The sequence below is a fragment of the Monopterus albus genome, unplaced genomic scaffold (assembly GCF_001952655.1).
Source record: "Monopterus albus unplaced genomic scaffold, M_albus_1.0 scaffold61.1, whole genome shotgun sequence".
NCBI classification, from domain to species: Eukaryota; Metazoa; Chordata; class Actinopteri; order Synbranchiformes; family Synbranchidae; genus Monopterus; species Monopterus albus.
The window spans coordinates 95,795-110,727 of NW_018127941.1; the positions used below are offsets into that span (position 1 = coordinate 95,795).

Sequence of the window (14,933 nt, forward strand, 5' to 3'; positions counted from 1 at the left end):
GGGAAAGAAACAAGAGAATAAAGGCAGACCAGATAACAAATCAGATAAACCACATTCATTTACTAACACTGGCATATATCGTTCCTTGACCAAGGTACAAACTGTGCCAAGCCTGAGGGGTGTTCACTCACTCATCTACAGGGACAACAATCAGGTTCCAGCGCTGGTATTGGCCCATCTAGAAATGACCACCCTCATCATGACCCTCTGCCAGATCCAGTGAGCCTATTATGGCAGATGGTAACCTTGTCTATGGAACCAGCAACGTCTCCTTTGCCCATGATTGACAGTAATTGACAGTATGGTGTCTCATCAGTTATCACACACGCAGCCAGGATCAATGCATGGGCCGGGCCGAGGCTGCAAAGTCAGAGAACCTAATCCATACGACGGGTAGTCTGGAGTGTGGCAGCATGGCTGACAGTTTTGTGAGAGCAGTACTGCCGTATTTCTCTTGCCCTGTGATCCGTACTGATACTGGCTTATTACACTGGACTTCTCACAAGTTTACCTGTGCAATAACATATTAGGGTGGAACAGTCAGGTACAAAAAACTTAAAACAAAAATCAAACAAAAGCTCTACATATTGTCAATAATTAATCACAAGGTAAATATAATTTAAAAACCTGTGTCTTCGAAATGTACAGTAAGAATTGCGGCTTTCACTATGGTTGTGGTCCAGGTAAAAATGAGCCATTTATGGTATTTCTTTTAACTTGTATTGAGGAAATTCTGTATCTTGATTAGAAAAATCCTTTTGCAATCTTAACATGCTAATATTAATATTTAATTTAAACAGAGTTCTTACAGCCCTTGTGTGCATCTGCTCATTCATAGACAACATCAACATATTGTATACAACCATAAAATGTGAAGTATCTCCCACAGATTATTAAAACATGACTGATATCAAACTGGTGCATAGCATCACTACCCAGTAATGTAAGTTAGAATTGCACATTAGTTGACTCCTTTCATTCAAATTCTGAGGTCAGCACTTACAAGATAGTAGCAGCTTGAACATTAAAAACATCTTGATATTCCCTGCAAGAGAATAACAAATTGTCATGGTTGCCCAAACATGTGGAGCAGTAATAAAAGAGCTAATATTTCCATACAACACTTACAAAACAGTGTGTGTGAGTACATTAGTTCACAGCAAATTTTCCATTTGCTTACTCTTTCAATATCAGTTTGATCAGGAGCACTGTTCTGTCCATTAGTGAAGGAAGTGGCTGAGGTCCTCATGAATCTCAGCCTCATCCCAGGGTCCTTGGATGTTGTCCTTTTGTTTCTGCAGCCTGACTAATAGTAAAGGACAGAGTAGCGTAACACTTCCTAGGGCCAGGGCCAACAGCACGGCTCCACCTGGTGAGAGGGACCCCAGACCTCCGACCCCTCCTAAACACACTCCCACACACACCCCAATAAACTGGTTAGGGGCATTCTCCCTCAGCTTCTGCAGCAAGCAGGGCCAGAGAGCAAATACCAGAAGGGCACAGCTGAGCATGGCGAAGGTGTGCAGAGCCCCTGGCAACCGTGAGGCTAAACACACAGAGGCAAACAGGGCTGCATTTAGGGAGAGGCTGCCTGGGGGTGAGGGCTGGGCATAAGGGAAAGACACCAGGTGGGCCAACAACATCACAGCAGACATCGCATACACTGTGTCTGTACTCACGGATTCTGTTAGTGTCTTTAGAACTGGCGAGAAACCAAAGGTGAAGGAAAGAAAAAGAGTGGCACTCTGTAAGTCGGCTAGATGGGTCCGGGGTTCACAGCCTGATTCAACCTGAAATGTCAAGGCTTGGTGCAGTCCATAACCCAGCAGGGCACAGACAAGGGTGGTCAACAGCAATTTCTCAGGGGACAGCAGACCCTGTTGTGAGGAAAGCAGAGACGTTGATTAAAAATGCTATTCATGCACACCATTCCATACAGTAAAGACACAGCGTGCTCTAAGAGGATTAGAGAATTTCTCAAGTTCTACCTGCTCCATGTAGAGCCACAGGGTGATGAAAATGGCCACACATGACAACTGCTGTCCCACAAAGCCTGCTTCTCTCACCACAGCCCAGTAGTGGTACTGCCGGATGCCCTCATTCCTCCGCAATTCTTCTAGGAACCGCTGGTCCACATAGTTATCAGGGTACGGCTGGTGCTCCCACAGCACCTTCTGCCAGGGCACAGCTGGACCTGGGGCACTGTCTGGCCCCATCACCCTGACCACAAGCACATATGCAGATCTGTGAGCAGGCATACATCCTTTTGGTTTGTAATAAACAAACTATCAACTGGCAAGGACTTAAGGGGGGCCGTGGACTTGAATAGGTCCCCTCTGTGTCAAAACTTTCATTATTTCAGTTCTCAAACGCTTAACATGGTGCCAAATAGTATTATAGCACTGAACAGCTGTAGCCTACACATTAGACGACAGGTAAAGTTGCCCGACAGGGTTAATAAAATGACAACACTGGGTTTGCTTTTTATCGTTAAGACCACTTAGACGTGATCGAGCATGTCACCTGACAGCCTGCAAGCAAATGAGTTGTCTGTTTTATAGCGGAATGCATACGAAAATGTTGGACTTCAATCAGTGTCGCGTCTGCTGTCAGGTCGATCTATTCTTAAACAGGATGTGCAGTATTTTGACGATTGACCGCTGCTGCCAACATGAAACTACGGCTCTGTCGCTACAGTAAAACCAGACATGTGTATATGAGCATTTACATGTTGACAGTCGATTAAGTATCACCACAAACATCTCAAATGTATATTTTTTTTAATCTTTTTTTTATCTAACCTACCTGGGATGAGATATATTCGGCACCGATGCGACAGTCTCAACATGCCTTAATCCCGGAAGTGAAGTAATGCATCCGAGATCACAGCGCCCCCCGTTGTTGGATCATTAACCAGCCAATGGCTTGCCAGATAAACATCAGATAAGTTATCATTCCTTTCTCTTTTTCTTTGACTAGGTGTCTGTGGTAAACATACGTGGCCCCCTTCTCAGTGGAAATTATAAGACCAGTAAACCCACAGAGTCCCACACGTGCCAAGAGGTTACATATCAAACTTAAAACACTGTCATGATGCCAACTGTGATATTCATCAGTAACCTTGTCTTCTGTCAAATACTACGTGTCCCAATGCATAGACCACAGCCTCTTGTCTTCCATGTGGAAACACAGGCTATAAGCGTGCCTTATAGCCTGCGTCAAAACAAGCACAAATACCCACCATGGTAATTTCTACCGACTCATAGAAAACGTGTTTGGGAAAGAATCAGAAATCTTGCATTTACACTGACTGTAATTGTCACTGAATGTCTCAGAAAGACTCGATACCAATCCAAATACAACATTTCCTTACTTTTTGTTATATTATGATTAGGTAGGCCAATCAGTTACAAATGACCTATTTTGAATTTAGTTGAAGAGAAGATCATGTCTCTGTTAAGACAGTGTCTCCAGAAAGACTGAACCATCCATACAGTGTCTGATAGGCCAGTCTGGTTCAGCCGAGCTGCAAGTTTGAAAAAGCCTCAGCTTTGGTGCAGGTAGATACATATAGGCTATAACTGTCTGCCACAGTCTCCATGTATAGTAATATAATTCAGGTTTGTTAAAGAAGTAGCAACTGTTCAGTAGCAACACAACAGAATACCGAGGTCAGAAAAATTAAGTTACACACATTTACAACTATAGAACATTAGCCGAATAAAAAGGTATCACATTCCCCCTTCCCCACAATCAGGATAATAAAAATTATTTTTCAAAGATATCAGAAACCTTAATATCCCCTTAGTCAGTAATAGAGAAATACTTAAAAATGCATAGTCTTTTATTTTTGTATGATGATTCAGAAACCCTAAACTGTAACACATTTCACTTCAGAGGATGACCATTTCTTAAACCAGACATCTTATATGTTACTGCAGGTACCCACAAAATACAGTGATAAATGCACACACTGCAGTTTTCAATTGTTTTACAGCATTTCCAGCACAGGTCTACTAAATAATGAAGGCATGAACTCACTGTATGAAAACTGTTATAGCACAGGGTAAATTCAGAGGATGTCAGTGTGGAGCCTCAAGCAACCAGGTTATCAGCTGTGGAGCTCAGTAAATACCAATAAAAGAAATCCTTTCAGCAACCATAACCATAAGTCACCATGGCATCTTAATAGTATATCATCAATCAACCTAACAGTGCTTCTTTACCCATGTATCAGAACAACCTGTTTCAGGTGGGTCGCAATAATCAGATAAACACTTCAGTGTCCAAAATGTTCAACTATGTTCTAAAAATATAAAAACAACAAAAGAAATAGGTTGTTCTGTGGCATCAGCAGCAGTGCAACCACCAGATGTTAGGTTGTAATGTTGGCTAATACAATGTGAAGATCAGATTCAACACCGATATTCACATTTAAAAGAATGCTGATGTAGACAAGGCAGTGAATGGCCCCCCTGTTGTAGTAGTGGAAATGTCCTTCAAGGTGTCCGTAGGATAGAAAAAGACTTCTGTCACCAAAGAGACAGGCAGGCTCAACAAAATCCTCACACAGTAGGTAGCTATAAGCAGACACCCTCCAGTAGCCGTGCTAGCACCCATTTAGGCCACAAGTCCATGGCAGAGGAGAGTAGGGCAAAAGTTCCAGAGTAGGGTACACACTTGGAGATGGCCCACTGTTGTTTCTCCTACTCTTTGGTCCCTTAGGTACCAAAGAACAGCATTAGTAAAGCATCCTTACCTAAAGAGCTGACCTTTCAGTATTGGAATATAAGGGAAAGCATGACTGATTTTCCATTATCAACATAAATGTTCATGGCAATGGGAGAAATATTCAAAGGCCTCAGAGACTGGCAGCTGAAAACAACCACTAAGGCATCTTAGTAACAGTACAAAGGTGTATTTTTAACAGTAACTAATGTATGGGAAGACATGCTGATGAAGTGGTTGCACTTTCTACTCCCATGTGATAGAAATAAATCATGTCCTTCAGACACCATAGGATTCCTTCAATAAAAAAACATTTCTGCATTTGGCTACTAGCCTTATAACTTTAACCTCTGTTAGAAAAATAGTCACATCATAAACATACTTGTTATGTCACTTTCTTTGAAGGCTTACAGCAGCTAGAGAGGATTATAAAACAATATACTGTATAAGTTTTAAAGAAAGAATTTTTCCTGTAGTAAAAAGAGTGAGGTTGCAAAAGCAGTGGGAGCTGACAGTCAGAAGTTCCCATTCCAGACCTGGGACTCCTGCTGTCCCTCAAACTCCTGTGGACTGAAATCCAGAGCAACAATTGTGGCAAAAAAAAAAAAAAAATGTTATCAAGAACATGAAAGTGTCTGTATATGTTTCACTATAGATGTCATTTTGTGGTAACAGTCACAAGGCAGGATACAAGCTGAAAAAACTCCCAAATATATGTGTGGACAAGCAAATTAGTCTCTCTCTGTTCCTCCATCTGGGGCAGCGTTATGTATGAATTTTACTTTTATCTTCAAACAGTGAGCGGACCAGGTAGACCTGAATCGCCGACACCAGCACCATGATAATGAGATTGATTACCGACCATAAGTTCACTCTATCAAAGTTACTCTCCTGGAGGTTTCGGTCACGGGCCTCATACGCCCGCAGCGCCGTCTGGATATGCAAGCTTTTGCCTAGTCTTGCCTTCACATTGTTAATGGTGTCCTGAAGGAGAGGAGACACACAGGCAACATTAAACAGACCAGAAAAGAGAGCTTATGTAAAAACTGTACCTGACACTACACTGGCCTATAGCATTAATTATGAGTGATTAAGATAAGAACAGTCAGGTGTCTCTAGGGGCAGTTTTGACTTTACAAACAAAGCAGCTCAATCAAGTATGTTCCTTCCTTCATGAGAAACCAACTTCCTCCATAGCTGGAACATACATTTCCTGCTTCACACAGAGTGATTCTTAGGCGACTTCTGACACAGATGAAAACTATTTCTGGTGAAGGAGCAGTGCAGGCTACTGTAGCAAAAGCTGAAACAGCTGGCTGCCCTCCGACAATAGGTGACAGTTCATGACTTTGTCTATTCTTGTGACACTCTCCTTGTGACTTTGCCTGTATGTGGTTGATTGCATGACATTTTGTTAGCTCTCTATTTACCAGGTCATCCTGTGAGCTTAGGTGGCACTGGGACAAATATCACAATGGCAGACAAGGGGGGACAAACTTCCAAACACCCAGTGAGAATTAAAAAACAACAACTCAGAATCAGTTCTCATTCCGTTGGGAATCAAATTCTCTTTAAGCATTTAAAATACACAGCTGATCATCAGGTAAACTGTAGGCTCCCTCAGTTTGTTAGGAGCTCTTCTTTAAAGCAGTCACCCATGAAACAGCAAAACAATGTGACTGGTCTACAAAAATATCTACAATTCTTAGATTTATCATATGAATATAAACTCTTTTGTCCCTGTCAGGGTCTGTTAGGAATGATCACTCAGCTTTTCCAGTGATCTGTCAGGCTCTTGACAGGTTTTGATCCAATCTTCTGAGATTAGCCTGCTCTGGAGCAAGTTACCATGGTGATCTAGCCTGATTAAAGTGAGCCAGCTTTGTGGTACCAGAAAACCTGAACTGAGACCAAAGTTAGCTGTATGACCCACTAATCTTACTGCATGGTATGGGCCCCTTGTCTGGAATGTGTAGTCTAAGTTTTTTTCTGAATAGCATTGCATGTAGTGTATCTCATCCTCACCATGATATCTTCTAGTTTCATGTCCAGCATATCTGTTCCATGGACATACTCTTTCCAGTCATCTGGGTCTTCATCTGTACCCATGTTATCCAGGATCAATTCAAAGAAGATCAACTTCTCAGATACTGTACTGAATGTGTTGTCAAAGCAAAACATGTAGTCTCCATCCTCAGTTTCAACCCTGGATGAAAGCACAGGAGGTAAGATTTTACACGAGTCTATGTCATTAAGGTCTGTCTGGCAGATGATTTATGTTACATACGTGTGCACTCCATCTGACTTGCGGTAGTCACTGAACAACAATTGGCCAGAAGGAGAGTAGATGAAAAAATCTACATCGAGACCTGCACCATCTAACACCTGGACAGTGGAGGACACACGCACACACAAAGAGGTAAACAAAGAAATATTAGAAAAATTAGAAACATTTAAACAACACAGAGAAATTTGTGTGAGATGATCCTTTTTTCTAGTATGTGTACCAGCATTTAATTTCTCGATTTATTTCATACATTAAACGTGAGGAATGCTAGTTTTTCCTCTCAAGGTCTCATTCTTCGCTGACAGTGAGTCTGGATGCCTTGTTCTCCATGGTAGACACAACAACAGATACTGTATATCAAATGCTTGGGACATCTCCCACAAGAAATGACAAAAGGCAACTCACTGATATCGCTTTTGTTTGACACATTCATTCCAACTCAGAGATTCATTCAGTGCAGAAGGCTAAACACTGACTGGTGTTGTGTCGAAATCTGCTGCCCCATCGAGGTGTGTTTCCCCTAACCTGAACCCTAATCTTATCCTAACCATAAGACAGAGGGGGGCGCTCCTATAAATGTAGTTTTAACGGGGAAACGCATCTCGACGGGAGAACAAAACTCGACACAAGACCTATTCCTAACCGTATCAAAATCGACGTGAGAGCCACATAACATGCTGGTTCTCTACAAATAATTTGGTTTAGCACCACAGTATACCAGGGTGGTTCGTATGAATGTTGTCTATGAATGAGAACCATAGCATGAAAACAATGTTAACAGTAAGCAAGGGATGATCAACAGGTCTGACACGTGCAGCTAATGTTATGTCAGCGTTTGGGATTGTAATTGATTTGGCTGATAGACGTAGCTTTTTCGCTCTGTTCGGCTAATATTAAGATTTGATACAACTTTATCCCAGTTATGCGAGAATGCTTTGACCTGATATTCAATCTCCAGTGAGGCATCTTTCTTCATGGTCTGGAAGAAACACTCCTTTTGACCGGCCGGTAGGGTGAACGTGAAGTCGCTGTCCAAGGACTGAGAGAACACAGCCTGCACCATAAACCTCTCCGAGACTAGAACAACAAACACGGACAGCACACATAGAAATGCCGAAACTAACGTCATAATGAAACCTACGAGCCCACAAGTCCAAAAGAGCCGAAATGATATAACAAGTAGCCCGCCACTGGGTAGGTACGAGAGCAACAAAGTAACTAGGTACACTCGTCCAAACTTCGTCTCACAGAGTACTAAATAGGTCAGGACCCCGCCGGTTCAAAACAACAAAACATTTTTATTTATTACTTCCAATAATGTCAGATACATTTACTGTTGTACTTTGGATTACCCGACTTCAGATACCCTTTTTGCATTGTATTCATAATTAAATATTTATTACACGCAACAAAAAAGCACAGGCAATTTTACAGTTCTAAATTGGTATTGCGGGATATGTAGTTTTTGTTCAATGTAGTATGAACACGACAGAAGGAGCCGTTTAGTGTATTCGATCATCTTTTTTTATTAACAGTGTAATTGACCAATACAAATACTTTAATTAAGAAATGCCTGACCGACAATACATAAACTTGTGTTTTAGGGGTTTGTGATTTTCTTTATTTTCTAGACCACCAGTCAAAAAAAGGCCTATGGAAAACGCCAACGTACATTTTAAGTATAATGTTCGTTCCAATAAAAAATTCTGTCCCAATAAGATTATAGAAAGATAGAATAGTAAAAAAAAAACTGCATTGAGTGTTGACTTTAAAAAACAAATGATGTTCTGAGACACCTTTTCGGGATTTTATCATATTTACATTTACCTTCATATACATGAATATATTTTACAATGTAAAAACGTACATCGCCCAGTGTACGTTCACATTCCTTCAAGGGTTGAACCCACACCTCATCAAGTGATTTGAACTCCCACATAACTGCCTTTGCAAAAAGAAAGGTATCAAGCTAGTCATTCGTAAATGAAACATTCTAATTGAGATGGTTATTTAGTAACTTTAATGTTGTAAGCTTGAGTTATTCGCTTATCACAAAATAGCTGACGCGTCCTTCTCCACAATCACCAGCTCATCCTCAGCCCAGGGGGCTGAGAACACGGGGTTGTTACGTCTCTTATGATTGGCCAAGCTTCCCAAGCTCTGATTTGATTGGTCGGACGTGGACTGGGGTTGAATTTACCAGATAACCCTCAACAGCAGTAGGTACTTAAACAGAAAGAAGTGTACAGCAGGTCCGCGCAGTGAAATTTAGCACAACTAAAGTTTAGGTTTTAGACAAAGAAGACCGTCCTGTGTTAATTGTGTTTAACACTGGCCCTCAACCAACAAAAGCGGTCTGTTCGGTGTACTGTGTAGCCACGAGAGATTAAATAAAACGTAAAGAGCGAGGATGTTGGTCCCCGCCGGAAGATAATGAAGAGGCTGCGCGTTTTGTTGGTGTGCCTCGTTGTAGCTCTCCGGTGCTGGTAAGCTTAGCTGACATCTCTGTTCATTTTATTAACGACATCTCGGACAAATGACAGTTATAACAACTGATAAAGCACGTTTCATCATAATTATACTGTCCTTTATGGCGCTTTGCTTGATGTATTTTGTCGCATAACAGTTCTCAGTCATCAATGCTCAGTGACATGAACCAAGCATGCTACAGAGCTAACATTATGAGCTAGTGCAGTGGTGTGGTGTGATGTTCGGTTGACCTGTAACTCAGAAAAAGAGCCTTGGTTTGGCTATGTCTTTATTTAACATATATGGCTGATAAAGGTCTGCTGTTTAAATGATTTTTGGTTGACGGTTACTTAGCCAGCTGTTGACTAGCCGCATAGCTACCTGTGATGGCAAATTATACTTGTCTGGTAGCCAGTAACGTTAATGTTGACCACAAACACCTAAAGTGACAATAATAAGATGCTTTCCCTAGAATATTTATTATTCTGTCCTTGTAGTTTGGACTTTTAGCTGGCCATAACCTGGATTAACTAAAGATAAGCAAGCATTTCTCTGTATTTCTAACAAAAATGGACACAGTGTTGGGTATTGTCAGCCAATTTAATAAATTATTAGAAAATCTAGTCTTTGAAGGTTAACATTAAAACAAAATGATCTTATTTGCATGATATACCAGATCCTCTGTAAACACTAAAAACCTGATTTTTAGTTTAATGAAAACATTATGGCTGTACAGATGTGGCAGTGATCTGTTATTAAATTCTGTGGAACTAAGTTGCCTATTTGAAATGGCTGTTCTTCTGCAGTGTACACAGATGTCACACAGAGGTGACATCTGGTAGATTAACCAACTCATGAATTTGTGCAATCTCAGAGGCATGGGGCAAGTAACGATATGCAGATTTTTTCAGATGGGATTAGCAGGGCAGCTAGCATACTATTTCTGTCTAGATTGGTGACTCAGGAGTAGATAACCTTCCAGTCTGTATCCTGCAGATTGTTGTTTCTTCCTCGACTGTGTTGGTCATTCTGTTAATAATTCAGTTATATTGACAGTAAAGAGGGTTAGAATACCAAATAATATACAAAATAATCTTACTCATCATTATTGATGGTAAAAATAAATACAAGACACATTTGTTGGATTATTAGTAATAGAATATAACATTTATGTTAAACTTCAACAAGTGAGCTTTTCCAGATAACATTATACTCAGATGTGCACTCACTTGTTGCATTATAAGGCTTCCAAGAAATGATAAACCTAATACCTGTCACCAACAGTGGTTCTGTCGAGACAGCATGGGCATAATGATCATATCCATTTCATCCATACTTGAGATGCAAGATCATTGTAGTCTAAAACCTCAGTTTTCTCTTGGCAAAAAGTTTTTCTACAACTCAGCTGAGTGGCTTCTCTCCTGTATGATTTTACATGAGTCTATTCTGACCTTGTAACTTTGCATGAGCTTCTAACTTTTAACTGAAGCTGTGTGTGACCTTCTTAAAACACAGCAGGGAGTTGCATTTTTGCCAGTCTAATATTGACAACGTGTTGTCACACTCCATCATACTTTTGGCACAAGATCTCGGCGCACTCCTATGATTACCTTTACCTAACAAGCAATACACCCTGTACTTCCCTTAACCATCACCAAGCATAGCCTTTGGGGTTGAAACAGACCATCCTGTTTTTGTTTTTCCACTGTATTTTTTTTTCTCTGTTTGTGTCCGTGTAGATGAGGGAGGGGCTGCTCTTCTCTAACGTGTAGGTTGCTGTGTGTTTACACATGGTGCTTGTAATGCTAATCCTTGAGGTGTGAAAAGGTGGACATTTAACCAATCAGAGGCAACTGCTCTGCGCACACATATCCCCATCCCCCTCATGGTCCTGGCACTTGATTTTAGTCATACCTACTCAGGGGTGCTGAAATTTAGCTCTCAGAATGCATCTCAAAAGCAAGTGCACCATACTGGCAACAAACGCAGAACCTCTGACGAGCATTACTTGGCGTGACACATTTTGGTGGGGTCCTATAATGGAAAAAAAACCCTCTGTCTTTATCAGTAAGTAAAACTTTCTCTAGGGGTTTCAGGCAAAGTGATGGACAAAATATTTAGTTGGGCTGAAAAGAGAAACATACACTAGCTCACTGGTTGTTGAATGACAGACTGTGATAAATCCACATTTTTGTACCTGTTTTTAACCCTTGTACCATTTTTTTCTGAAGACTCATCACATTTCTATAGATTAGATTATTTTGTGTTTGGATATTGCTCAGTACGATTTTGTGTAACATGAAAACACAGCAGAGAAGTGGAACAGGGTGCTGCTCTCAGCTTCTTGAAGGCCAGTGAAACAAGGAAGAGCATTCAAAGATATTTTACATTAAAGGAAGGTCAAAAGAAATATTATAAATCCCATCCACAAATGAGATGGCTTTCTATCCTGGGCAACAGCTAAATATTGATTACAGACTGAGTCAGGTGTTTGCTTGTGTAAAACATGGATTTTTACCTTTTTGCAAACTGGCTAATAAACATGCAACCACATGCATAGACTTCATTACTGCACCCTTCTTAGTGTGTTGCTGTCAGTTTCTCACTCCTCCATGCCAGCTCTAGTACGTCCCAGTGGGAGCAGAGAAATGGAGAATGCATAGCAGTAGTCCCATGTTTTCCAAGGCAGCAGGGATTTTATGCATAGAAAGGGGCCGTGTATAAGCAAACTGGTGACCAAAGATTATTTATGGTGTGTGTGTGTGTGTATGGGGGGTTCACCTGCTTTTTAATAGGGGGATGTGACAGTGCGGTGGGTAGAGCAGTCCTCTCCCAACCAGAGGGTTGAAGGTTTGAGTCTCTGTGTCTGCAGTCCACATGTCGAAGTGTCTTTGGGCAAGACACTGAACCCTTCCTTGTGTGTAACATGCTTGGCCAATGAAGTATTTTATTTATTTTTGAATAAAGGTGATTATCCTTATTAATAACCCTATACTGCGTGAAAAGTCATGGCAAACTTTGATATTTCCACTTCAGACCTAATGGTTTCATGTGTTGTGTGAAGTCTTGGCCTCTGTATATTACTGTGAGACTGCTGTAGCTGCTTATATTTAACTGTCTGTGCTGCGGAGGCACAGCAGAATGTGTTTTTGTGTGTGTCATGCTGCCCCTCACTCGCATAGTCAGGAACAGGGATCTTACTGTGTATGGTGTGCAGGCTCAGGCTGTTGACATCATCAGTCTGTTGGAGAGTGTGTGCATGTGTACTACTTTACAGTGTTGCTGTGAGGGTCCACATTTTCAGCCGGGTTTCAGTAATGATACCTCACCACAGACTTTTTATGCCCATTTAAATTTTAACTCCATTGCCAAGATGTTGGCTGAGTGTGGCACGGAGTTCTCCTCTCTGTAGTAACACAACTGTTAATGCAGGTTACAAACTGATAAAACTCTTTCTCTCAGACATCTTTATGCTAATTGTATATTCTGTAAAATCACTCAAGAGGCATTGTGGGGACATGCTCAGGAGAAATATCTTGTCATCACCTCATACTGTCCCTGCACATTGTTAGGCTTTTTAGTTTCATAGCTGTTTTGAAGATTATTATGTAATGTGATTAGCTCTCATGAGGTAACTGTGTAGCCAAATGAACAGCTGGGGATTGAATATTATGTTGTCTGTCTTTGTGTGATGTTTCAGACACTTTTGAATCAGCATAACTAAATAAACCAGTATCTATCATTCCATATTTTGCTCTGTTTATTTCATAGTGCTGCAAATCACACTCTTTTACAAATAGTGCTACAGACCAGCCCCCACAGCAGGCTCAAACACTACCCACTTTTACTACCTACACAAAAATCCTGTCAAACAGTACAGAGAGAGGTAATATGTATTGTTATTGGGATAGGAAAGTACCTACACTGTTATTCAAAAGTTTGGGGTCAACTCCAGGCATAATTCAACACTGGCCACACATAAGGATAATCACCTTTTTTGGCCAAGTGTGTTACACACAAGGAATTTGTTTCCGGTACAGAACCGATGGCAGCCATCTGCGGCACCAACTCAACCGATGGCTCTAACCATCAAGGGCAACTTGGGGGTTCAGTGTCTTGCCCAAGGACACTTCAACACGTGGACTGCAGACACCAAGATTCGAACCTTCAACCCTCTGGTTGGGAGACAACTGCTGTACCCACTGCACCACTGTTGCCTCCCCAAAAAACTGGGGCACTCCTCCTGTGGATTGTGAATTGTAGGGCTGGCTGATTTGTCCAGTGTCCTAGCCCACCACATTGGAAACGGCGATCATTTTTACTATACTGATGTACATGTGGCATTCTTTCTACAACTGAAATCAAATGTTGTTGGAATAGCACTTCCCACAAAAGTGTTATGTGGGTTGCTTTGCTTTCACTCCTCATCTGGAAACTCTGGACACTGTTCCGGCCATTCCATCTTTTGAAGCTGATCCTCTTGATCTTTTCTTCTACACAGTCCAGAGCTTAAGTTGAGGCTTGTTTTACATGAAATTTCCTCAAGTTGGTGTGGTGACGTATGGTGACTTTTTTGTTTGTTTTCATCTCTGGCAGTTTTCTACTTAGTTTTGTACCATTTAAGATTATTGACTATACTAGAAACTTAAATGCCATAATGAAAAATGGAGGTGACTCCAAACTGTTGAACAGTAATATACTATATATCAGAATGTAAGATTTTGGTCATTACACAGCTCTACAGAGCAATACAGATTTGAACATGCGCAAGTAAAATTAAGTTGTCTGCCCACTGGTTTTGAATTTTAAATATGCTGAATTGCGTAATTGTTTGCGGCATTGTTTAGCTTTAACGTAATTAAATGGCTTTGGGATCCTGTGGTGTGATTTATTTATTTATTTTTTTTGCTTCTGCTTATTATACAGTAGGTGTTTTGATGTTGTAGGTTTGTCTTATTAACCGAGGAGTTCTACAGGGTTTTGTTTGTTTTCTGTCCATCTGATCCTATAGGTGATCTAGGTGTATAGACTTTCACTTGTTCTGTGCGGTAAGATCAAGATTTTCATACTTATAACTGAAGTTGAAAGCAATTTTTTCTGTGAACTTAGGTTATTCTAAAGAAAGGTCCCAGGTGAATGGCGTTGCCTATATCAAATATAGTGAATTGTTTGTGGATAAATAGAGGCTTACAACATTTCTGGGTGTGTGCTCATTTGTTCACTGAAAGTTGCTCAGAGGCAATGTGAGCACTGTGCAAACAAGGTAGCCTGGGTATATGTGGCTAAAGGATCCTTGCATTAAAAGATGTATTCAGCCCAGACTGTAGAAGTTCCCTTTCTGGGGCAGTTGTTACATAAGTAGGTTCTCCTGTTGATGCCCGTGTGCATCAGTGGCCAGGGAGCCCATTGCCACTGATAGTACTGCTTGTATTTCCCACTAGTAGATGCT

General features: G+C 41.0%; 3 protein-coding genes across 14 annotated transcripts in view; 1 reads left to right on the forward strand and 2 right to left on the reverse strand.

Annotated features, from left to right (window-relative positions):
• Positions 1-102: 102 nt before the first annotated feature.
• On the reverse strand, positions 103-2,916 carry pigc (phosphatidylinositol glycan anchor biosynthesis, class C). Of its 6 annotated transcripts, none has more exons than XR_002275202.1 (5): positions 2,806-2,916; positions 1,989-2,220; positions 1,181-1,877; positions 1,004-1,045; positions 103-511 (listed from the first exon to the last, which is right to left on the reverse strand). XR_002275202.1 is itself a non-coding variant. In XM_020603313.1 (4 exons), the coding sequence occupies exons 2-3, from the start codon at positions 2,214-2,216 to the stop codon at positions 1,221-1,223; spliced, it is 885 nt and encodes a 294-aa protein (XP_020458969.1). In that variant the 5' UTR covers positions 2,217-2,220; positions 2,806-2,916; the 3' UTR covers positions 773-1,045; positions 1,181-1,220. The 6 variants fall into 6 exon arrangements, 2 of the variants coding, with proteins under 2 accessions (XP_020458969.1, XP_020458968.1); XR_002275201.1 differs by having other exon boundaries at positions 1,129-1,877; XR_002275199.1 differs by having other exon boundaries at positions 1,004-1,877.
• Positions 2,917-3,826: 910 nt separating this feature from the next.
• Positions 3,827-8,260, reverse strand: tmed5 (transmembrane p24 trafficking protein 5). The gene is made up of 4 exons (XM_020603565.1): positions 7,956-8,260; positions 7,016-7,113; positions 6,754-6,934; positions 3,827-5,712 (listed from the first exon to the last, which is right to left on the reverse strand). Exons 1-4 carry the CDS (start codon positions 8,142-8,144, stop codon positions 5,494-5,496), a joined length of 687 nt encoding a protein of 228 aa, XP_020459221.1. The 5' UTR covers positions 8,145-8,260; the 3' UTR covers positions 3,827-5,493.
• Positions 8,261-9,208: 948 nt separating this feature from the next.
• The window catches only part of suco (SUN domain containing ossification factor), a 46,109-nt gene continuing 40,384 nt past the window's right edge, over positions 9,209-14,933 (forward strand). For 6 of the 7 annotated variants that reach the window (XM_020603569.1, XM_020603572.1, XM_020603573.1 and 3 more), the window contains exon 1: positions 9,210-9,501. In XM_020603569.1, the coding sequence (XP_020459225.1) occupies positions 9,449-9,501 (53 nt within the window). In that variant the 5' untranslated portion in view covers positions 9,210-9,448. Of the gene's footprint in view, positions 9,502-14,933 lie in introns of all 7 variants that reach the window. The other variant, XM_020603570.1, reaches the window with a different exon arrangement.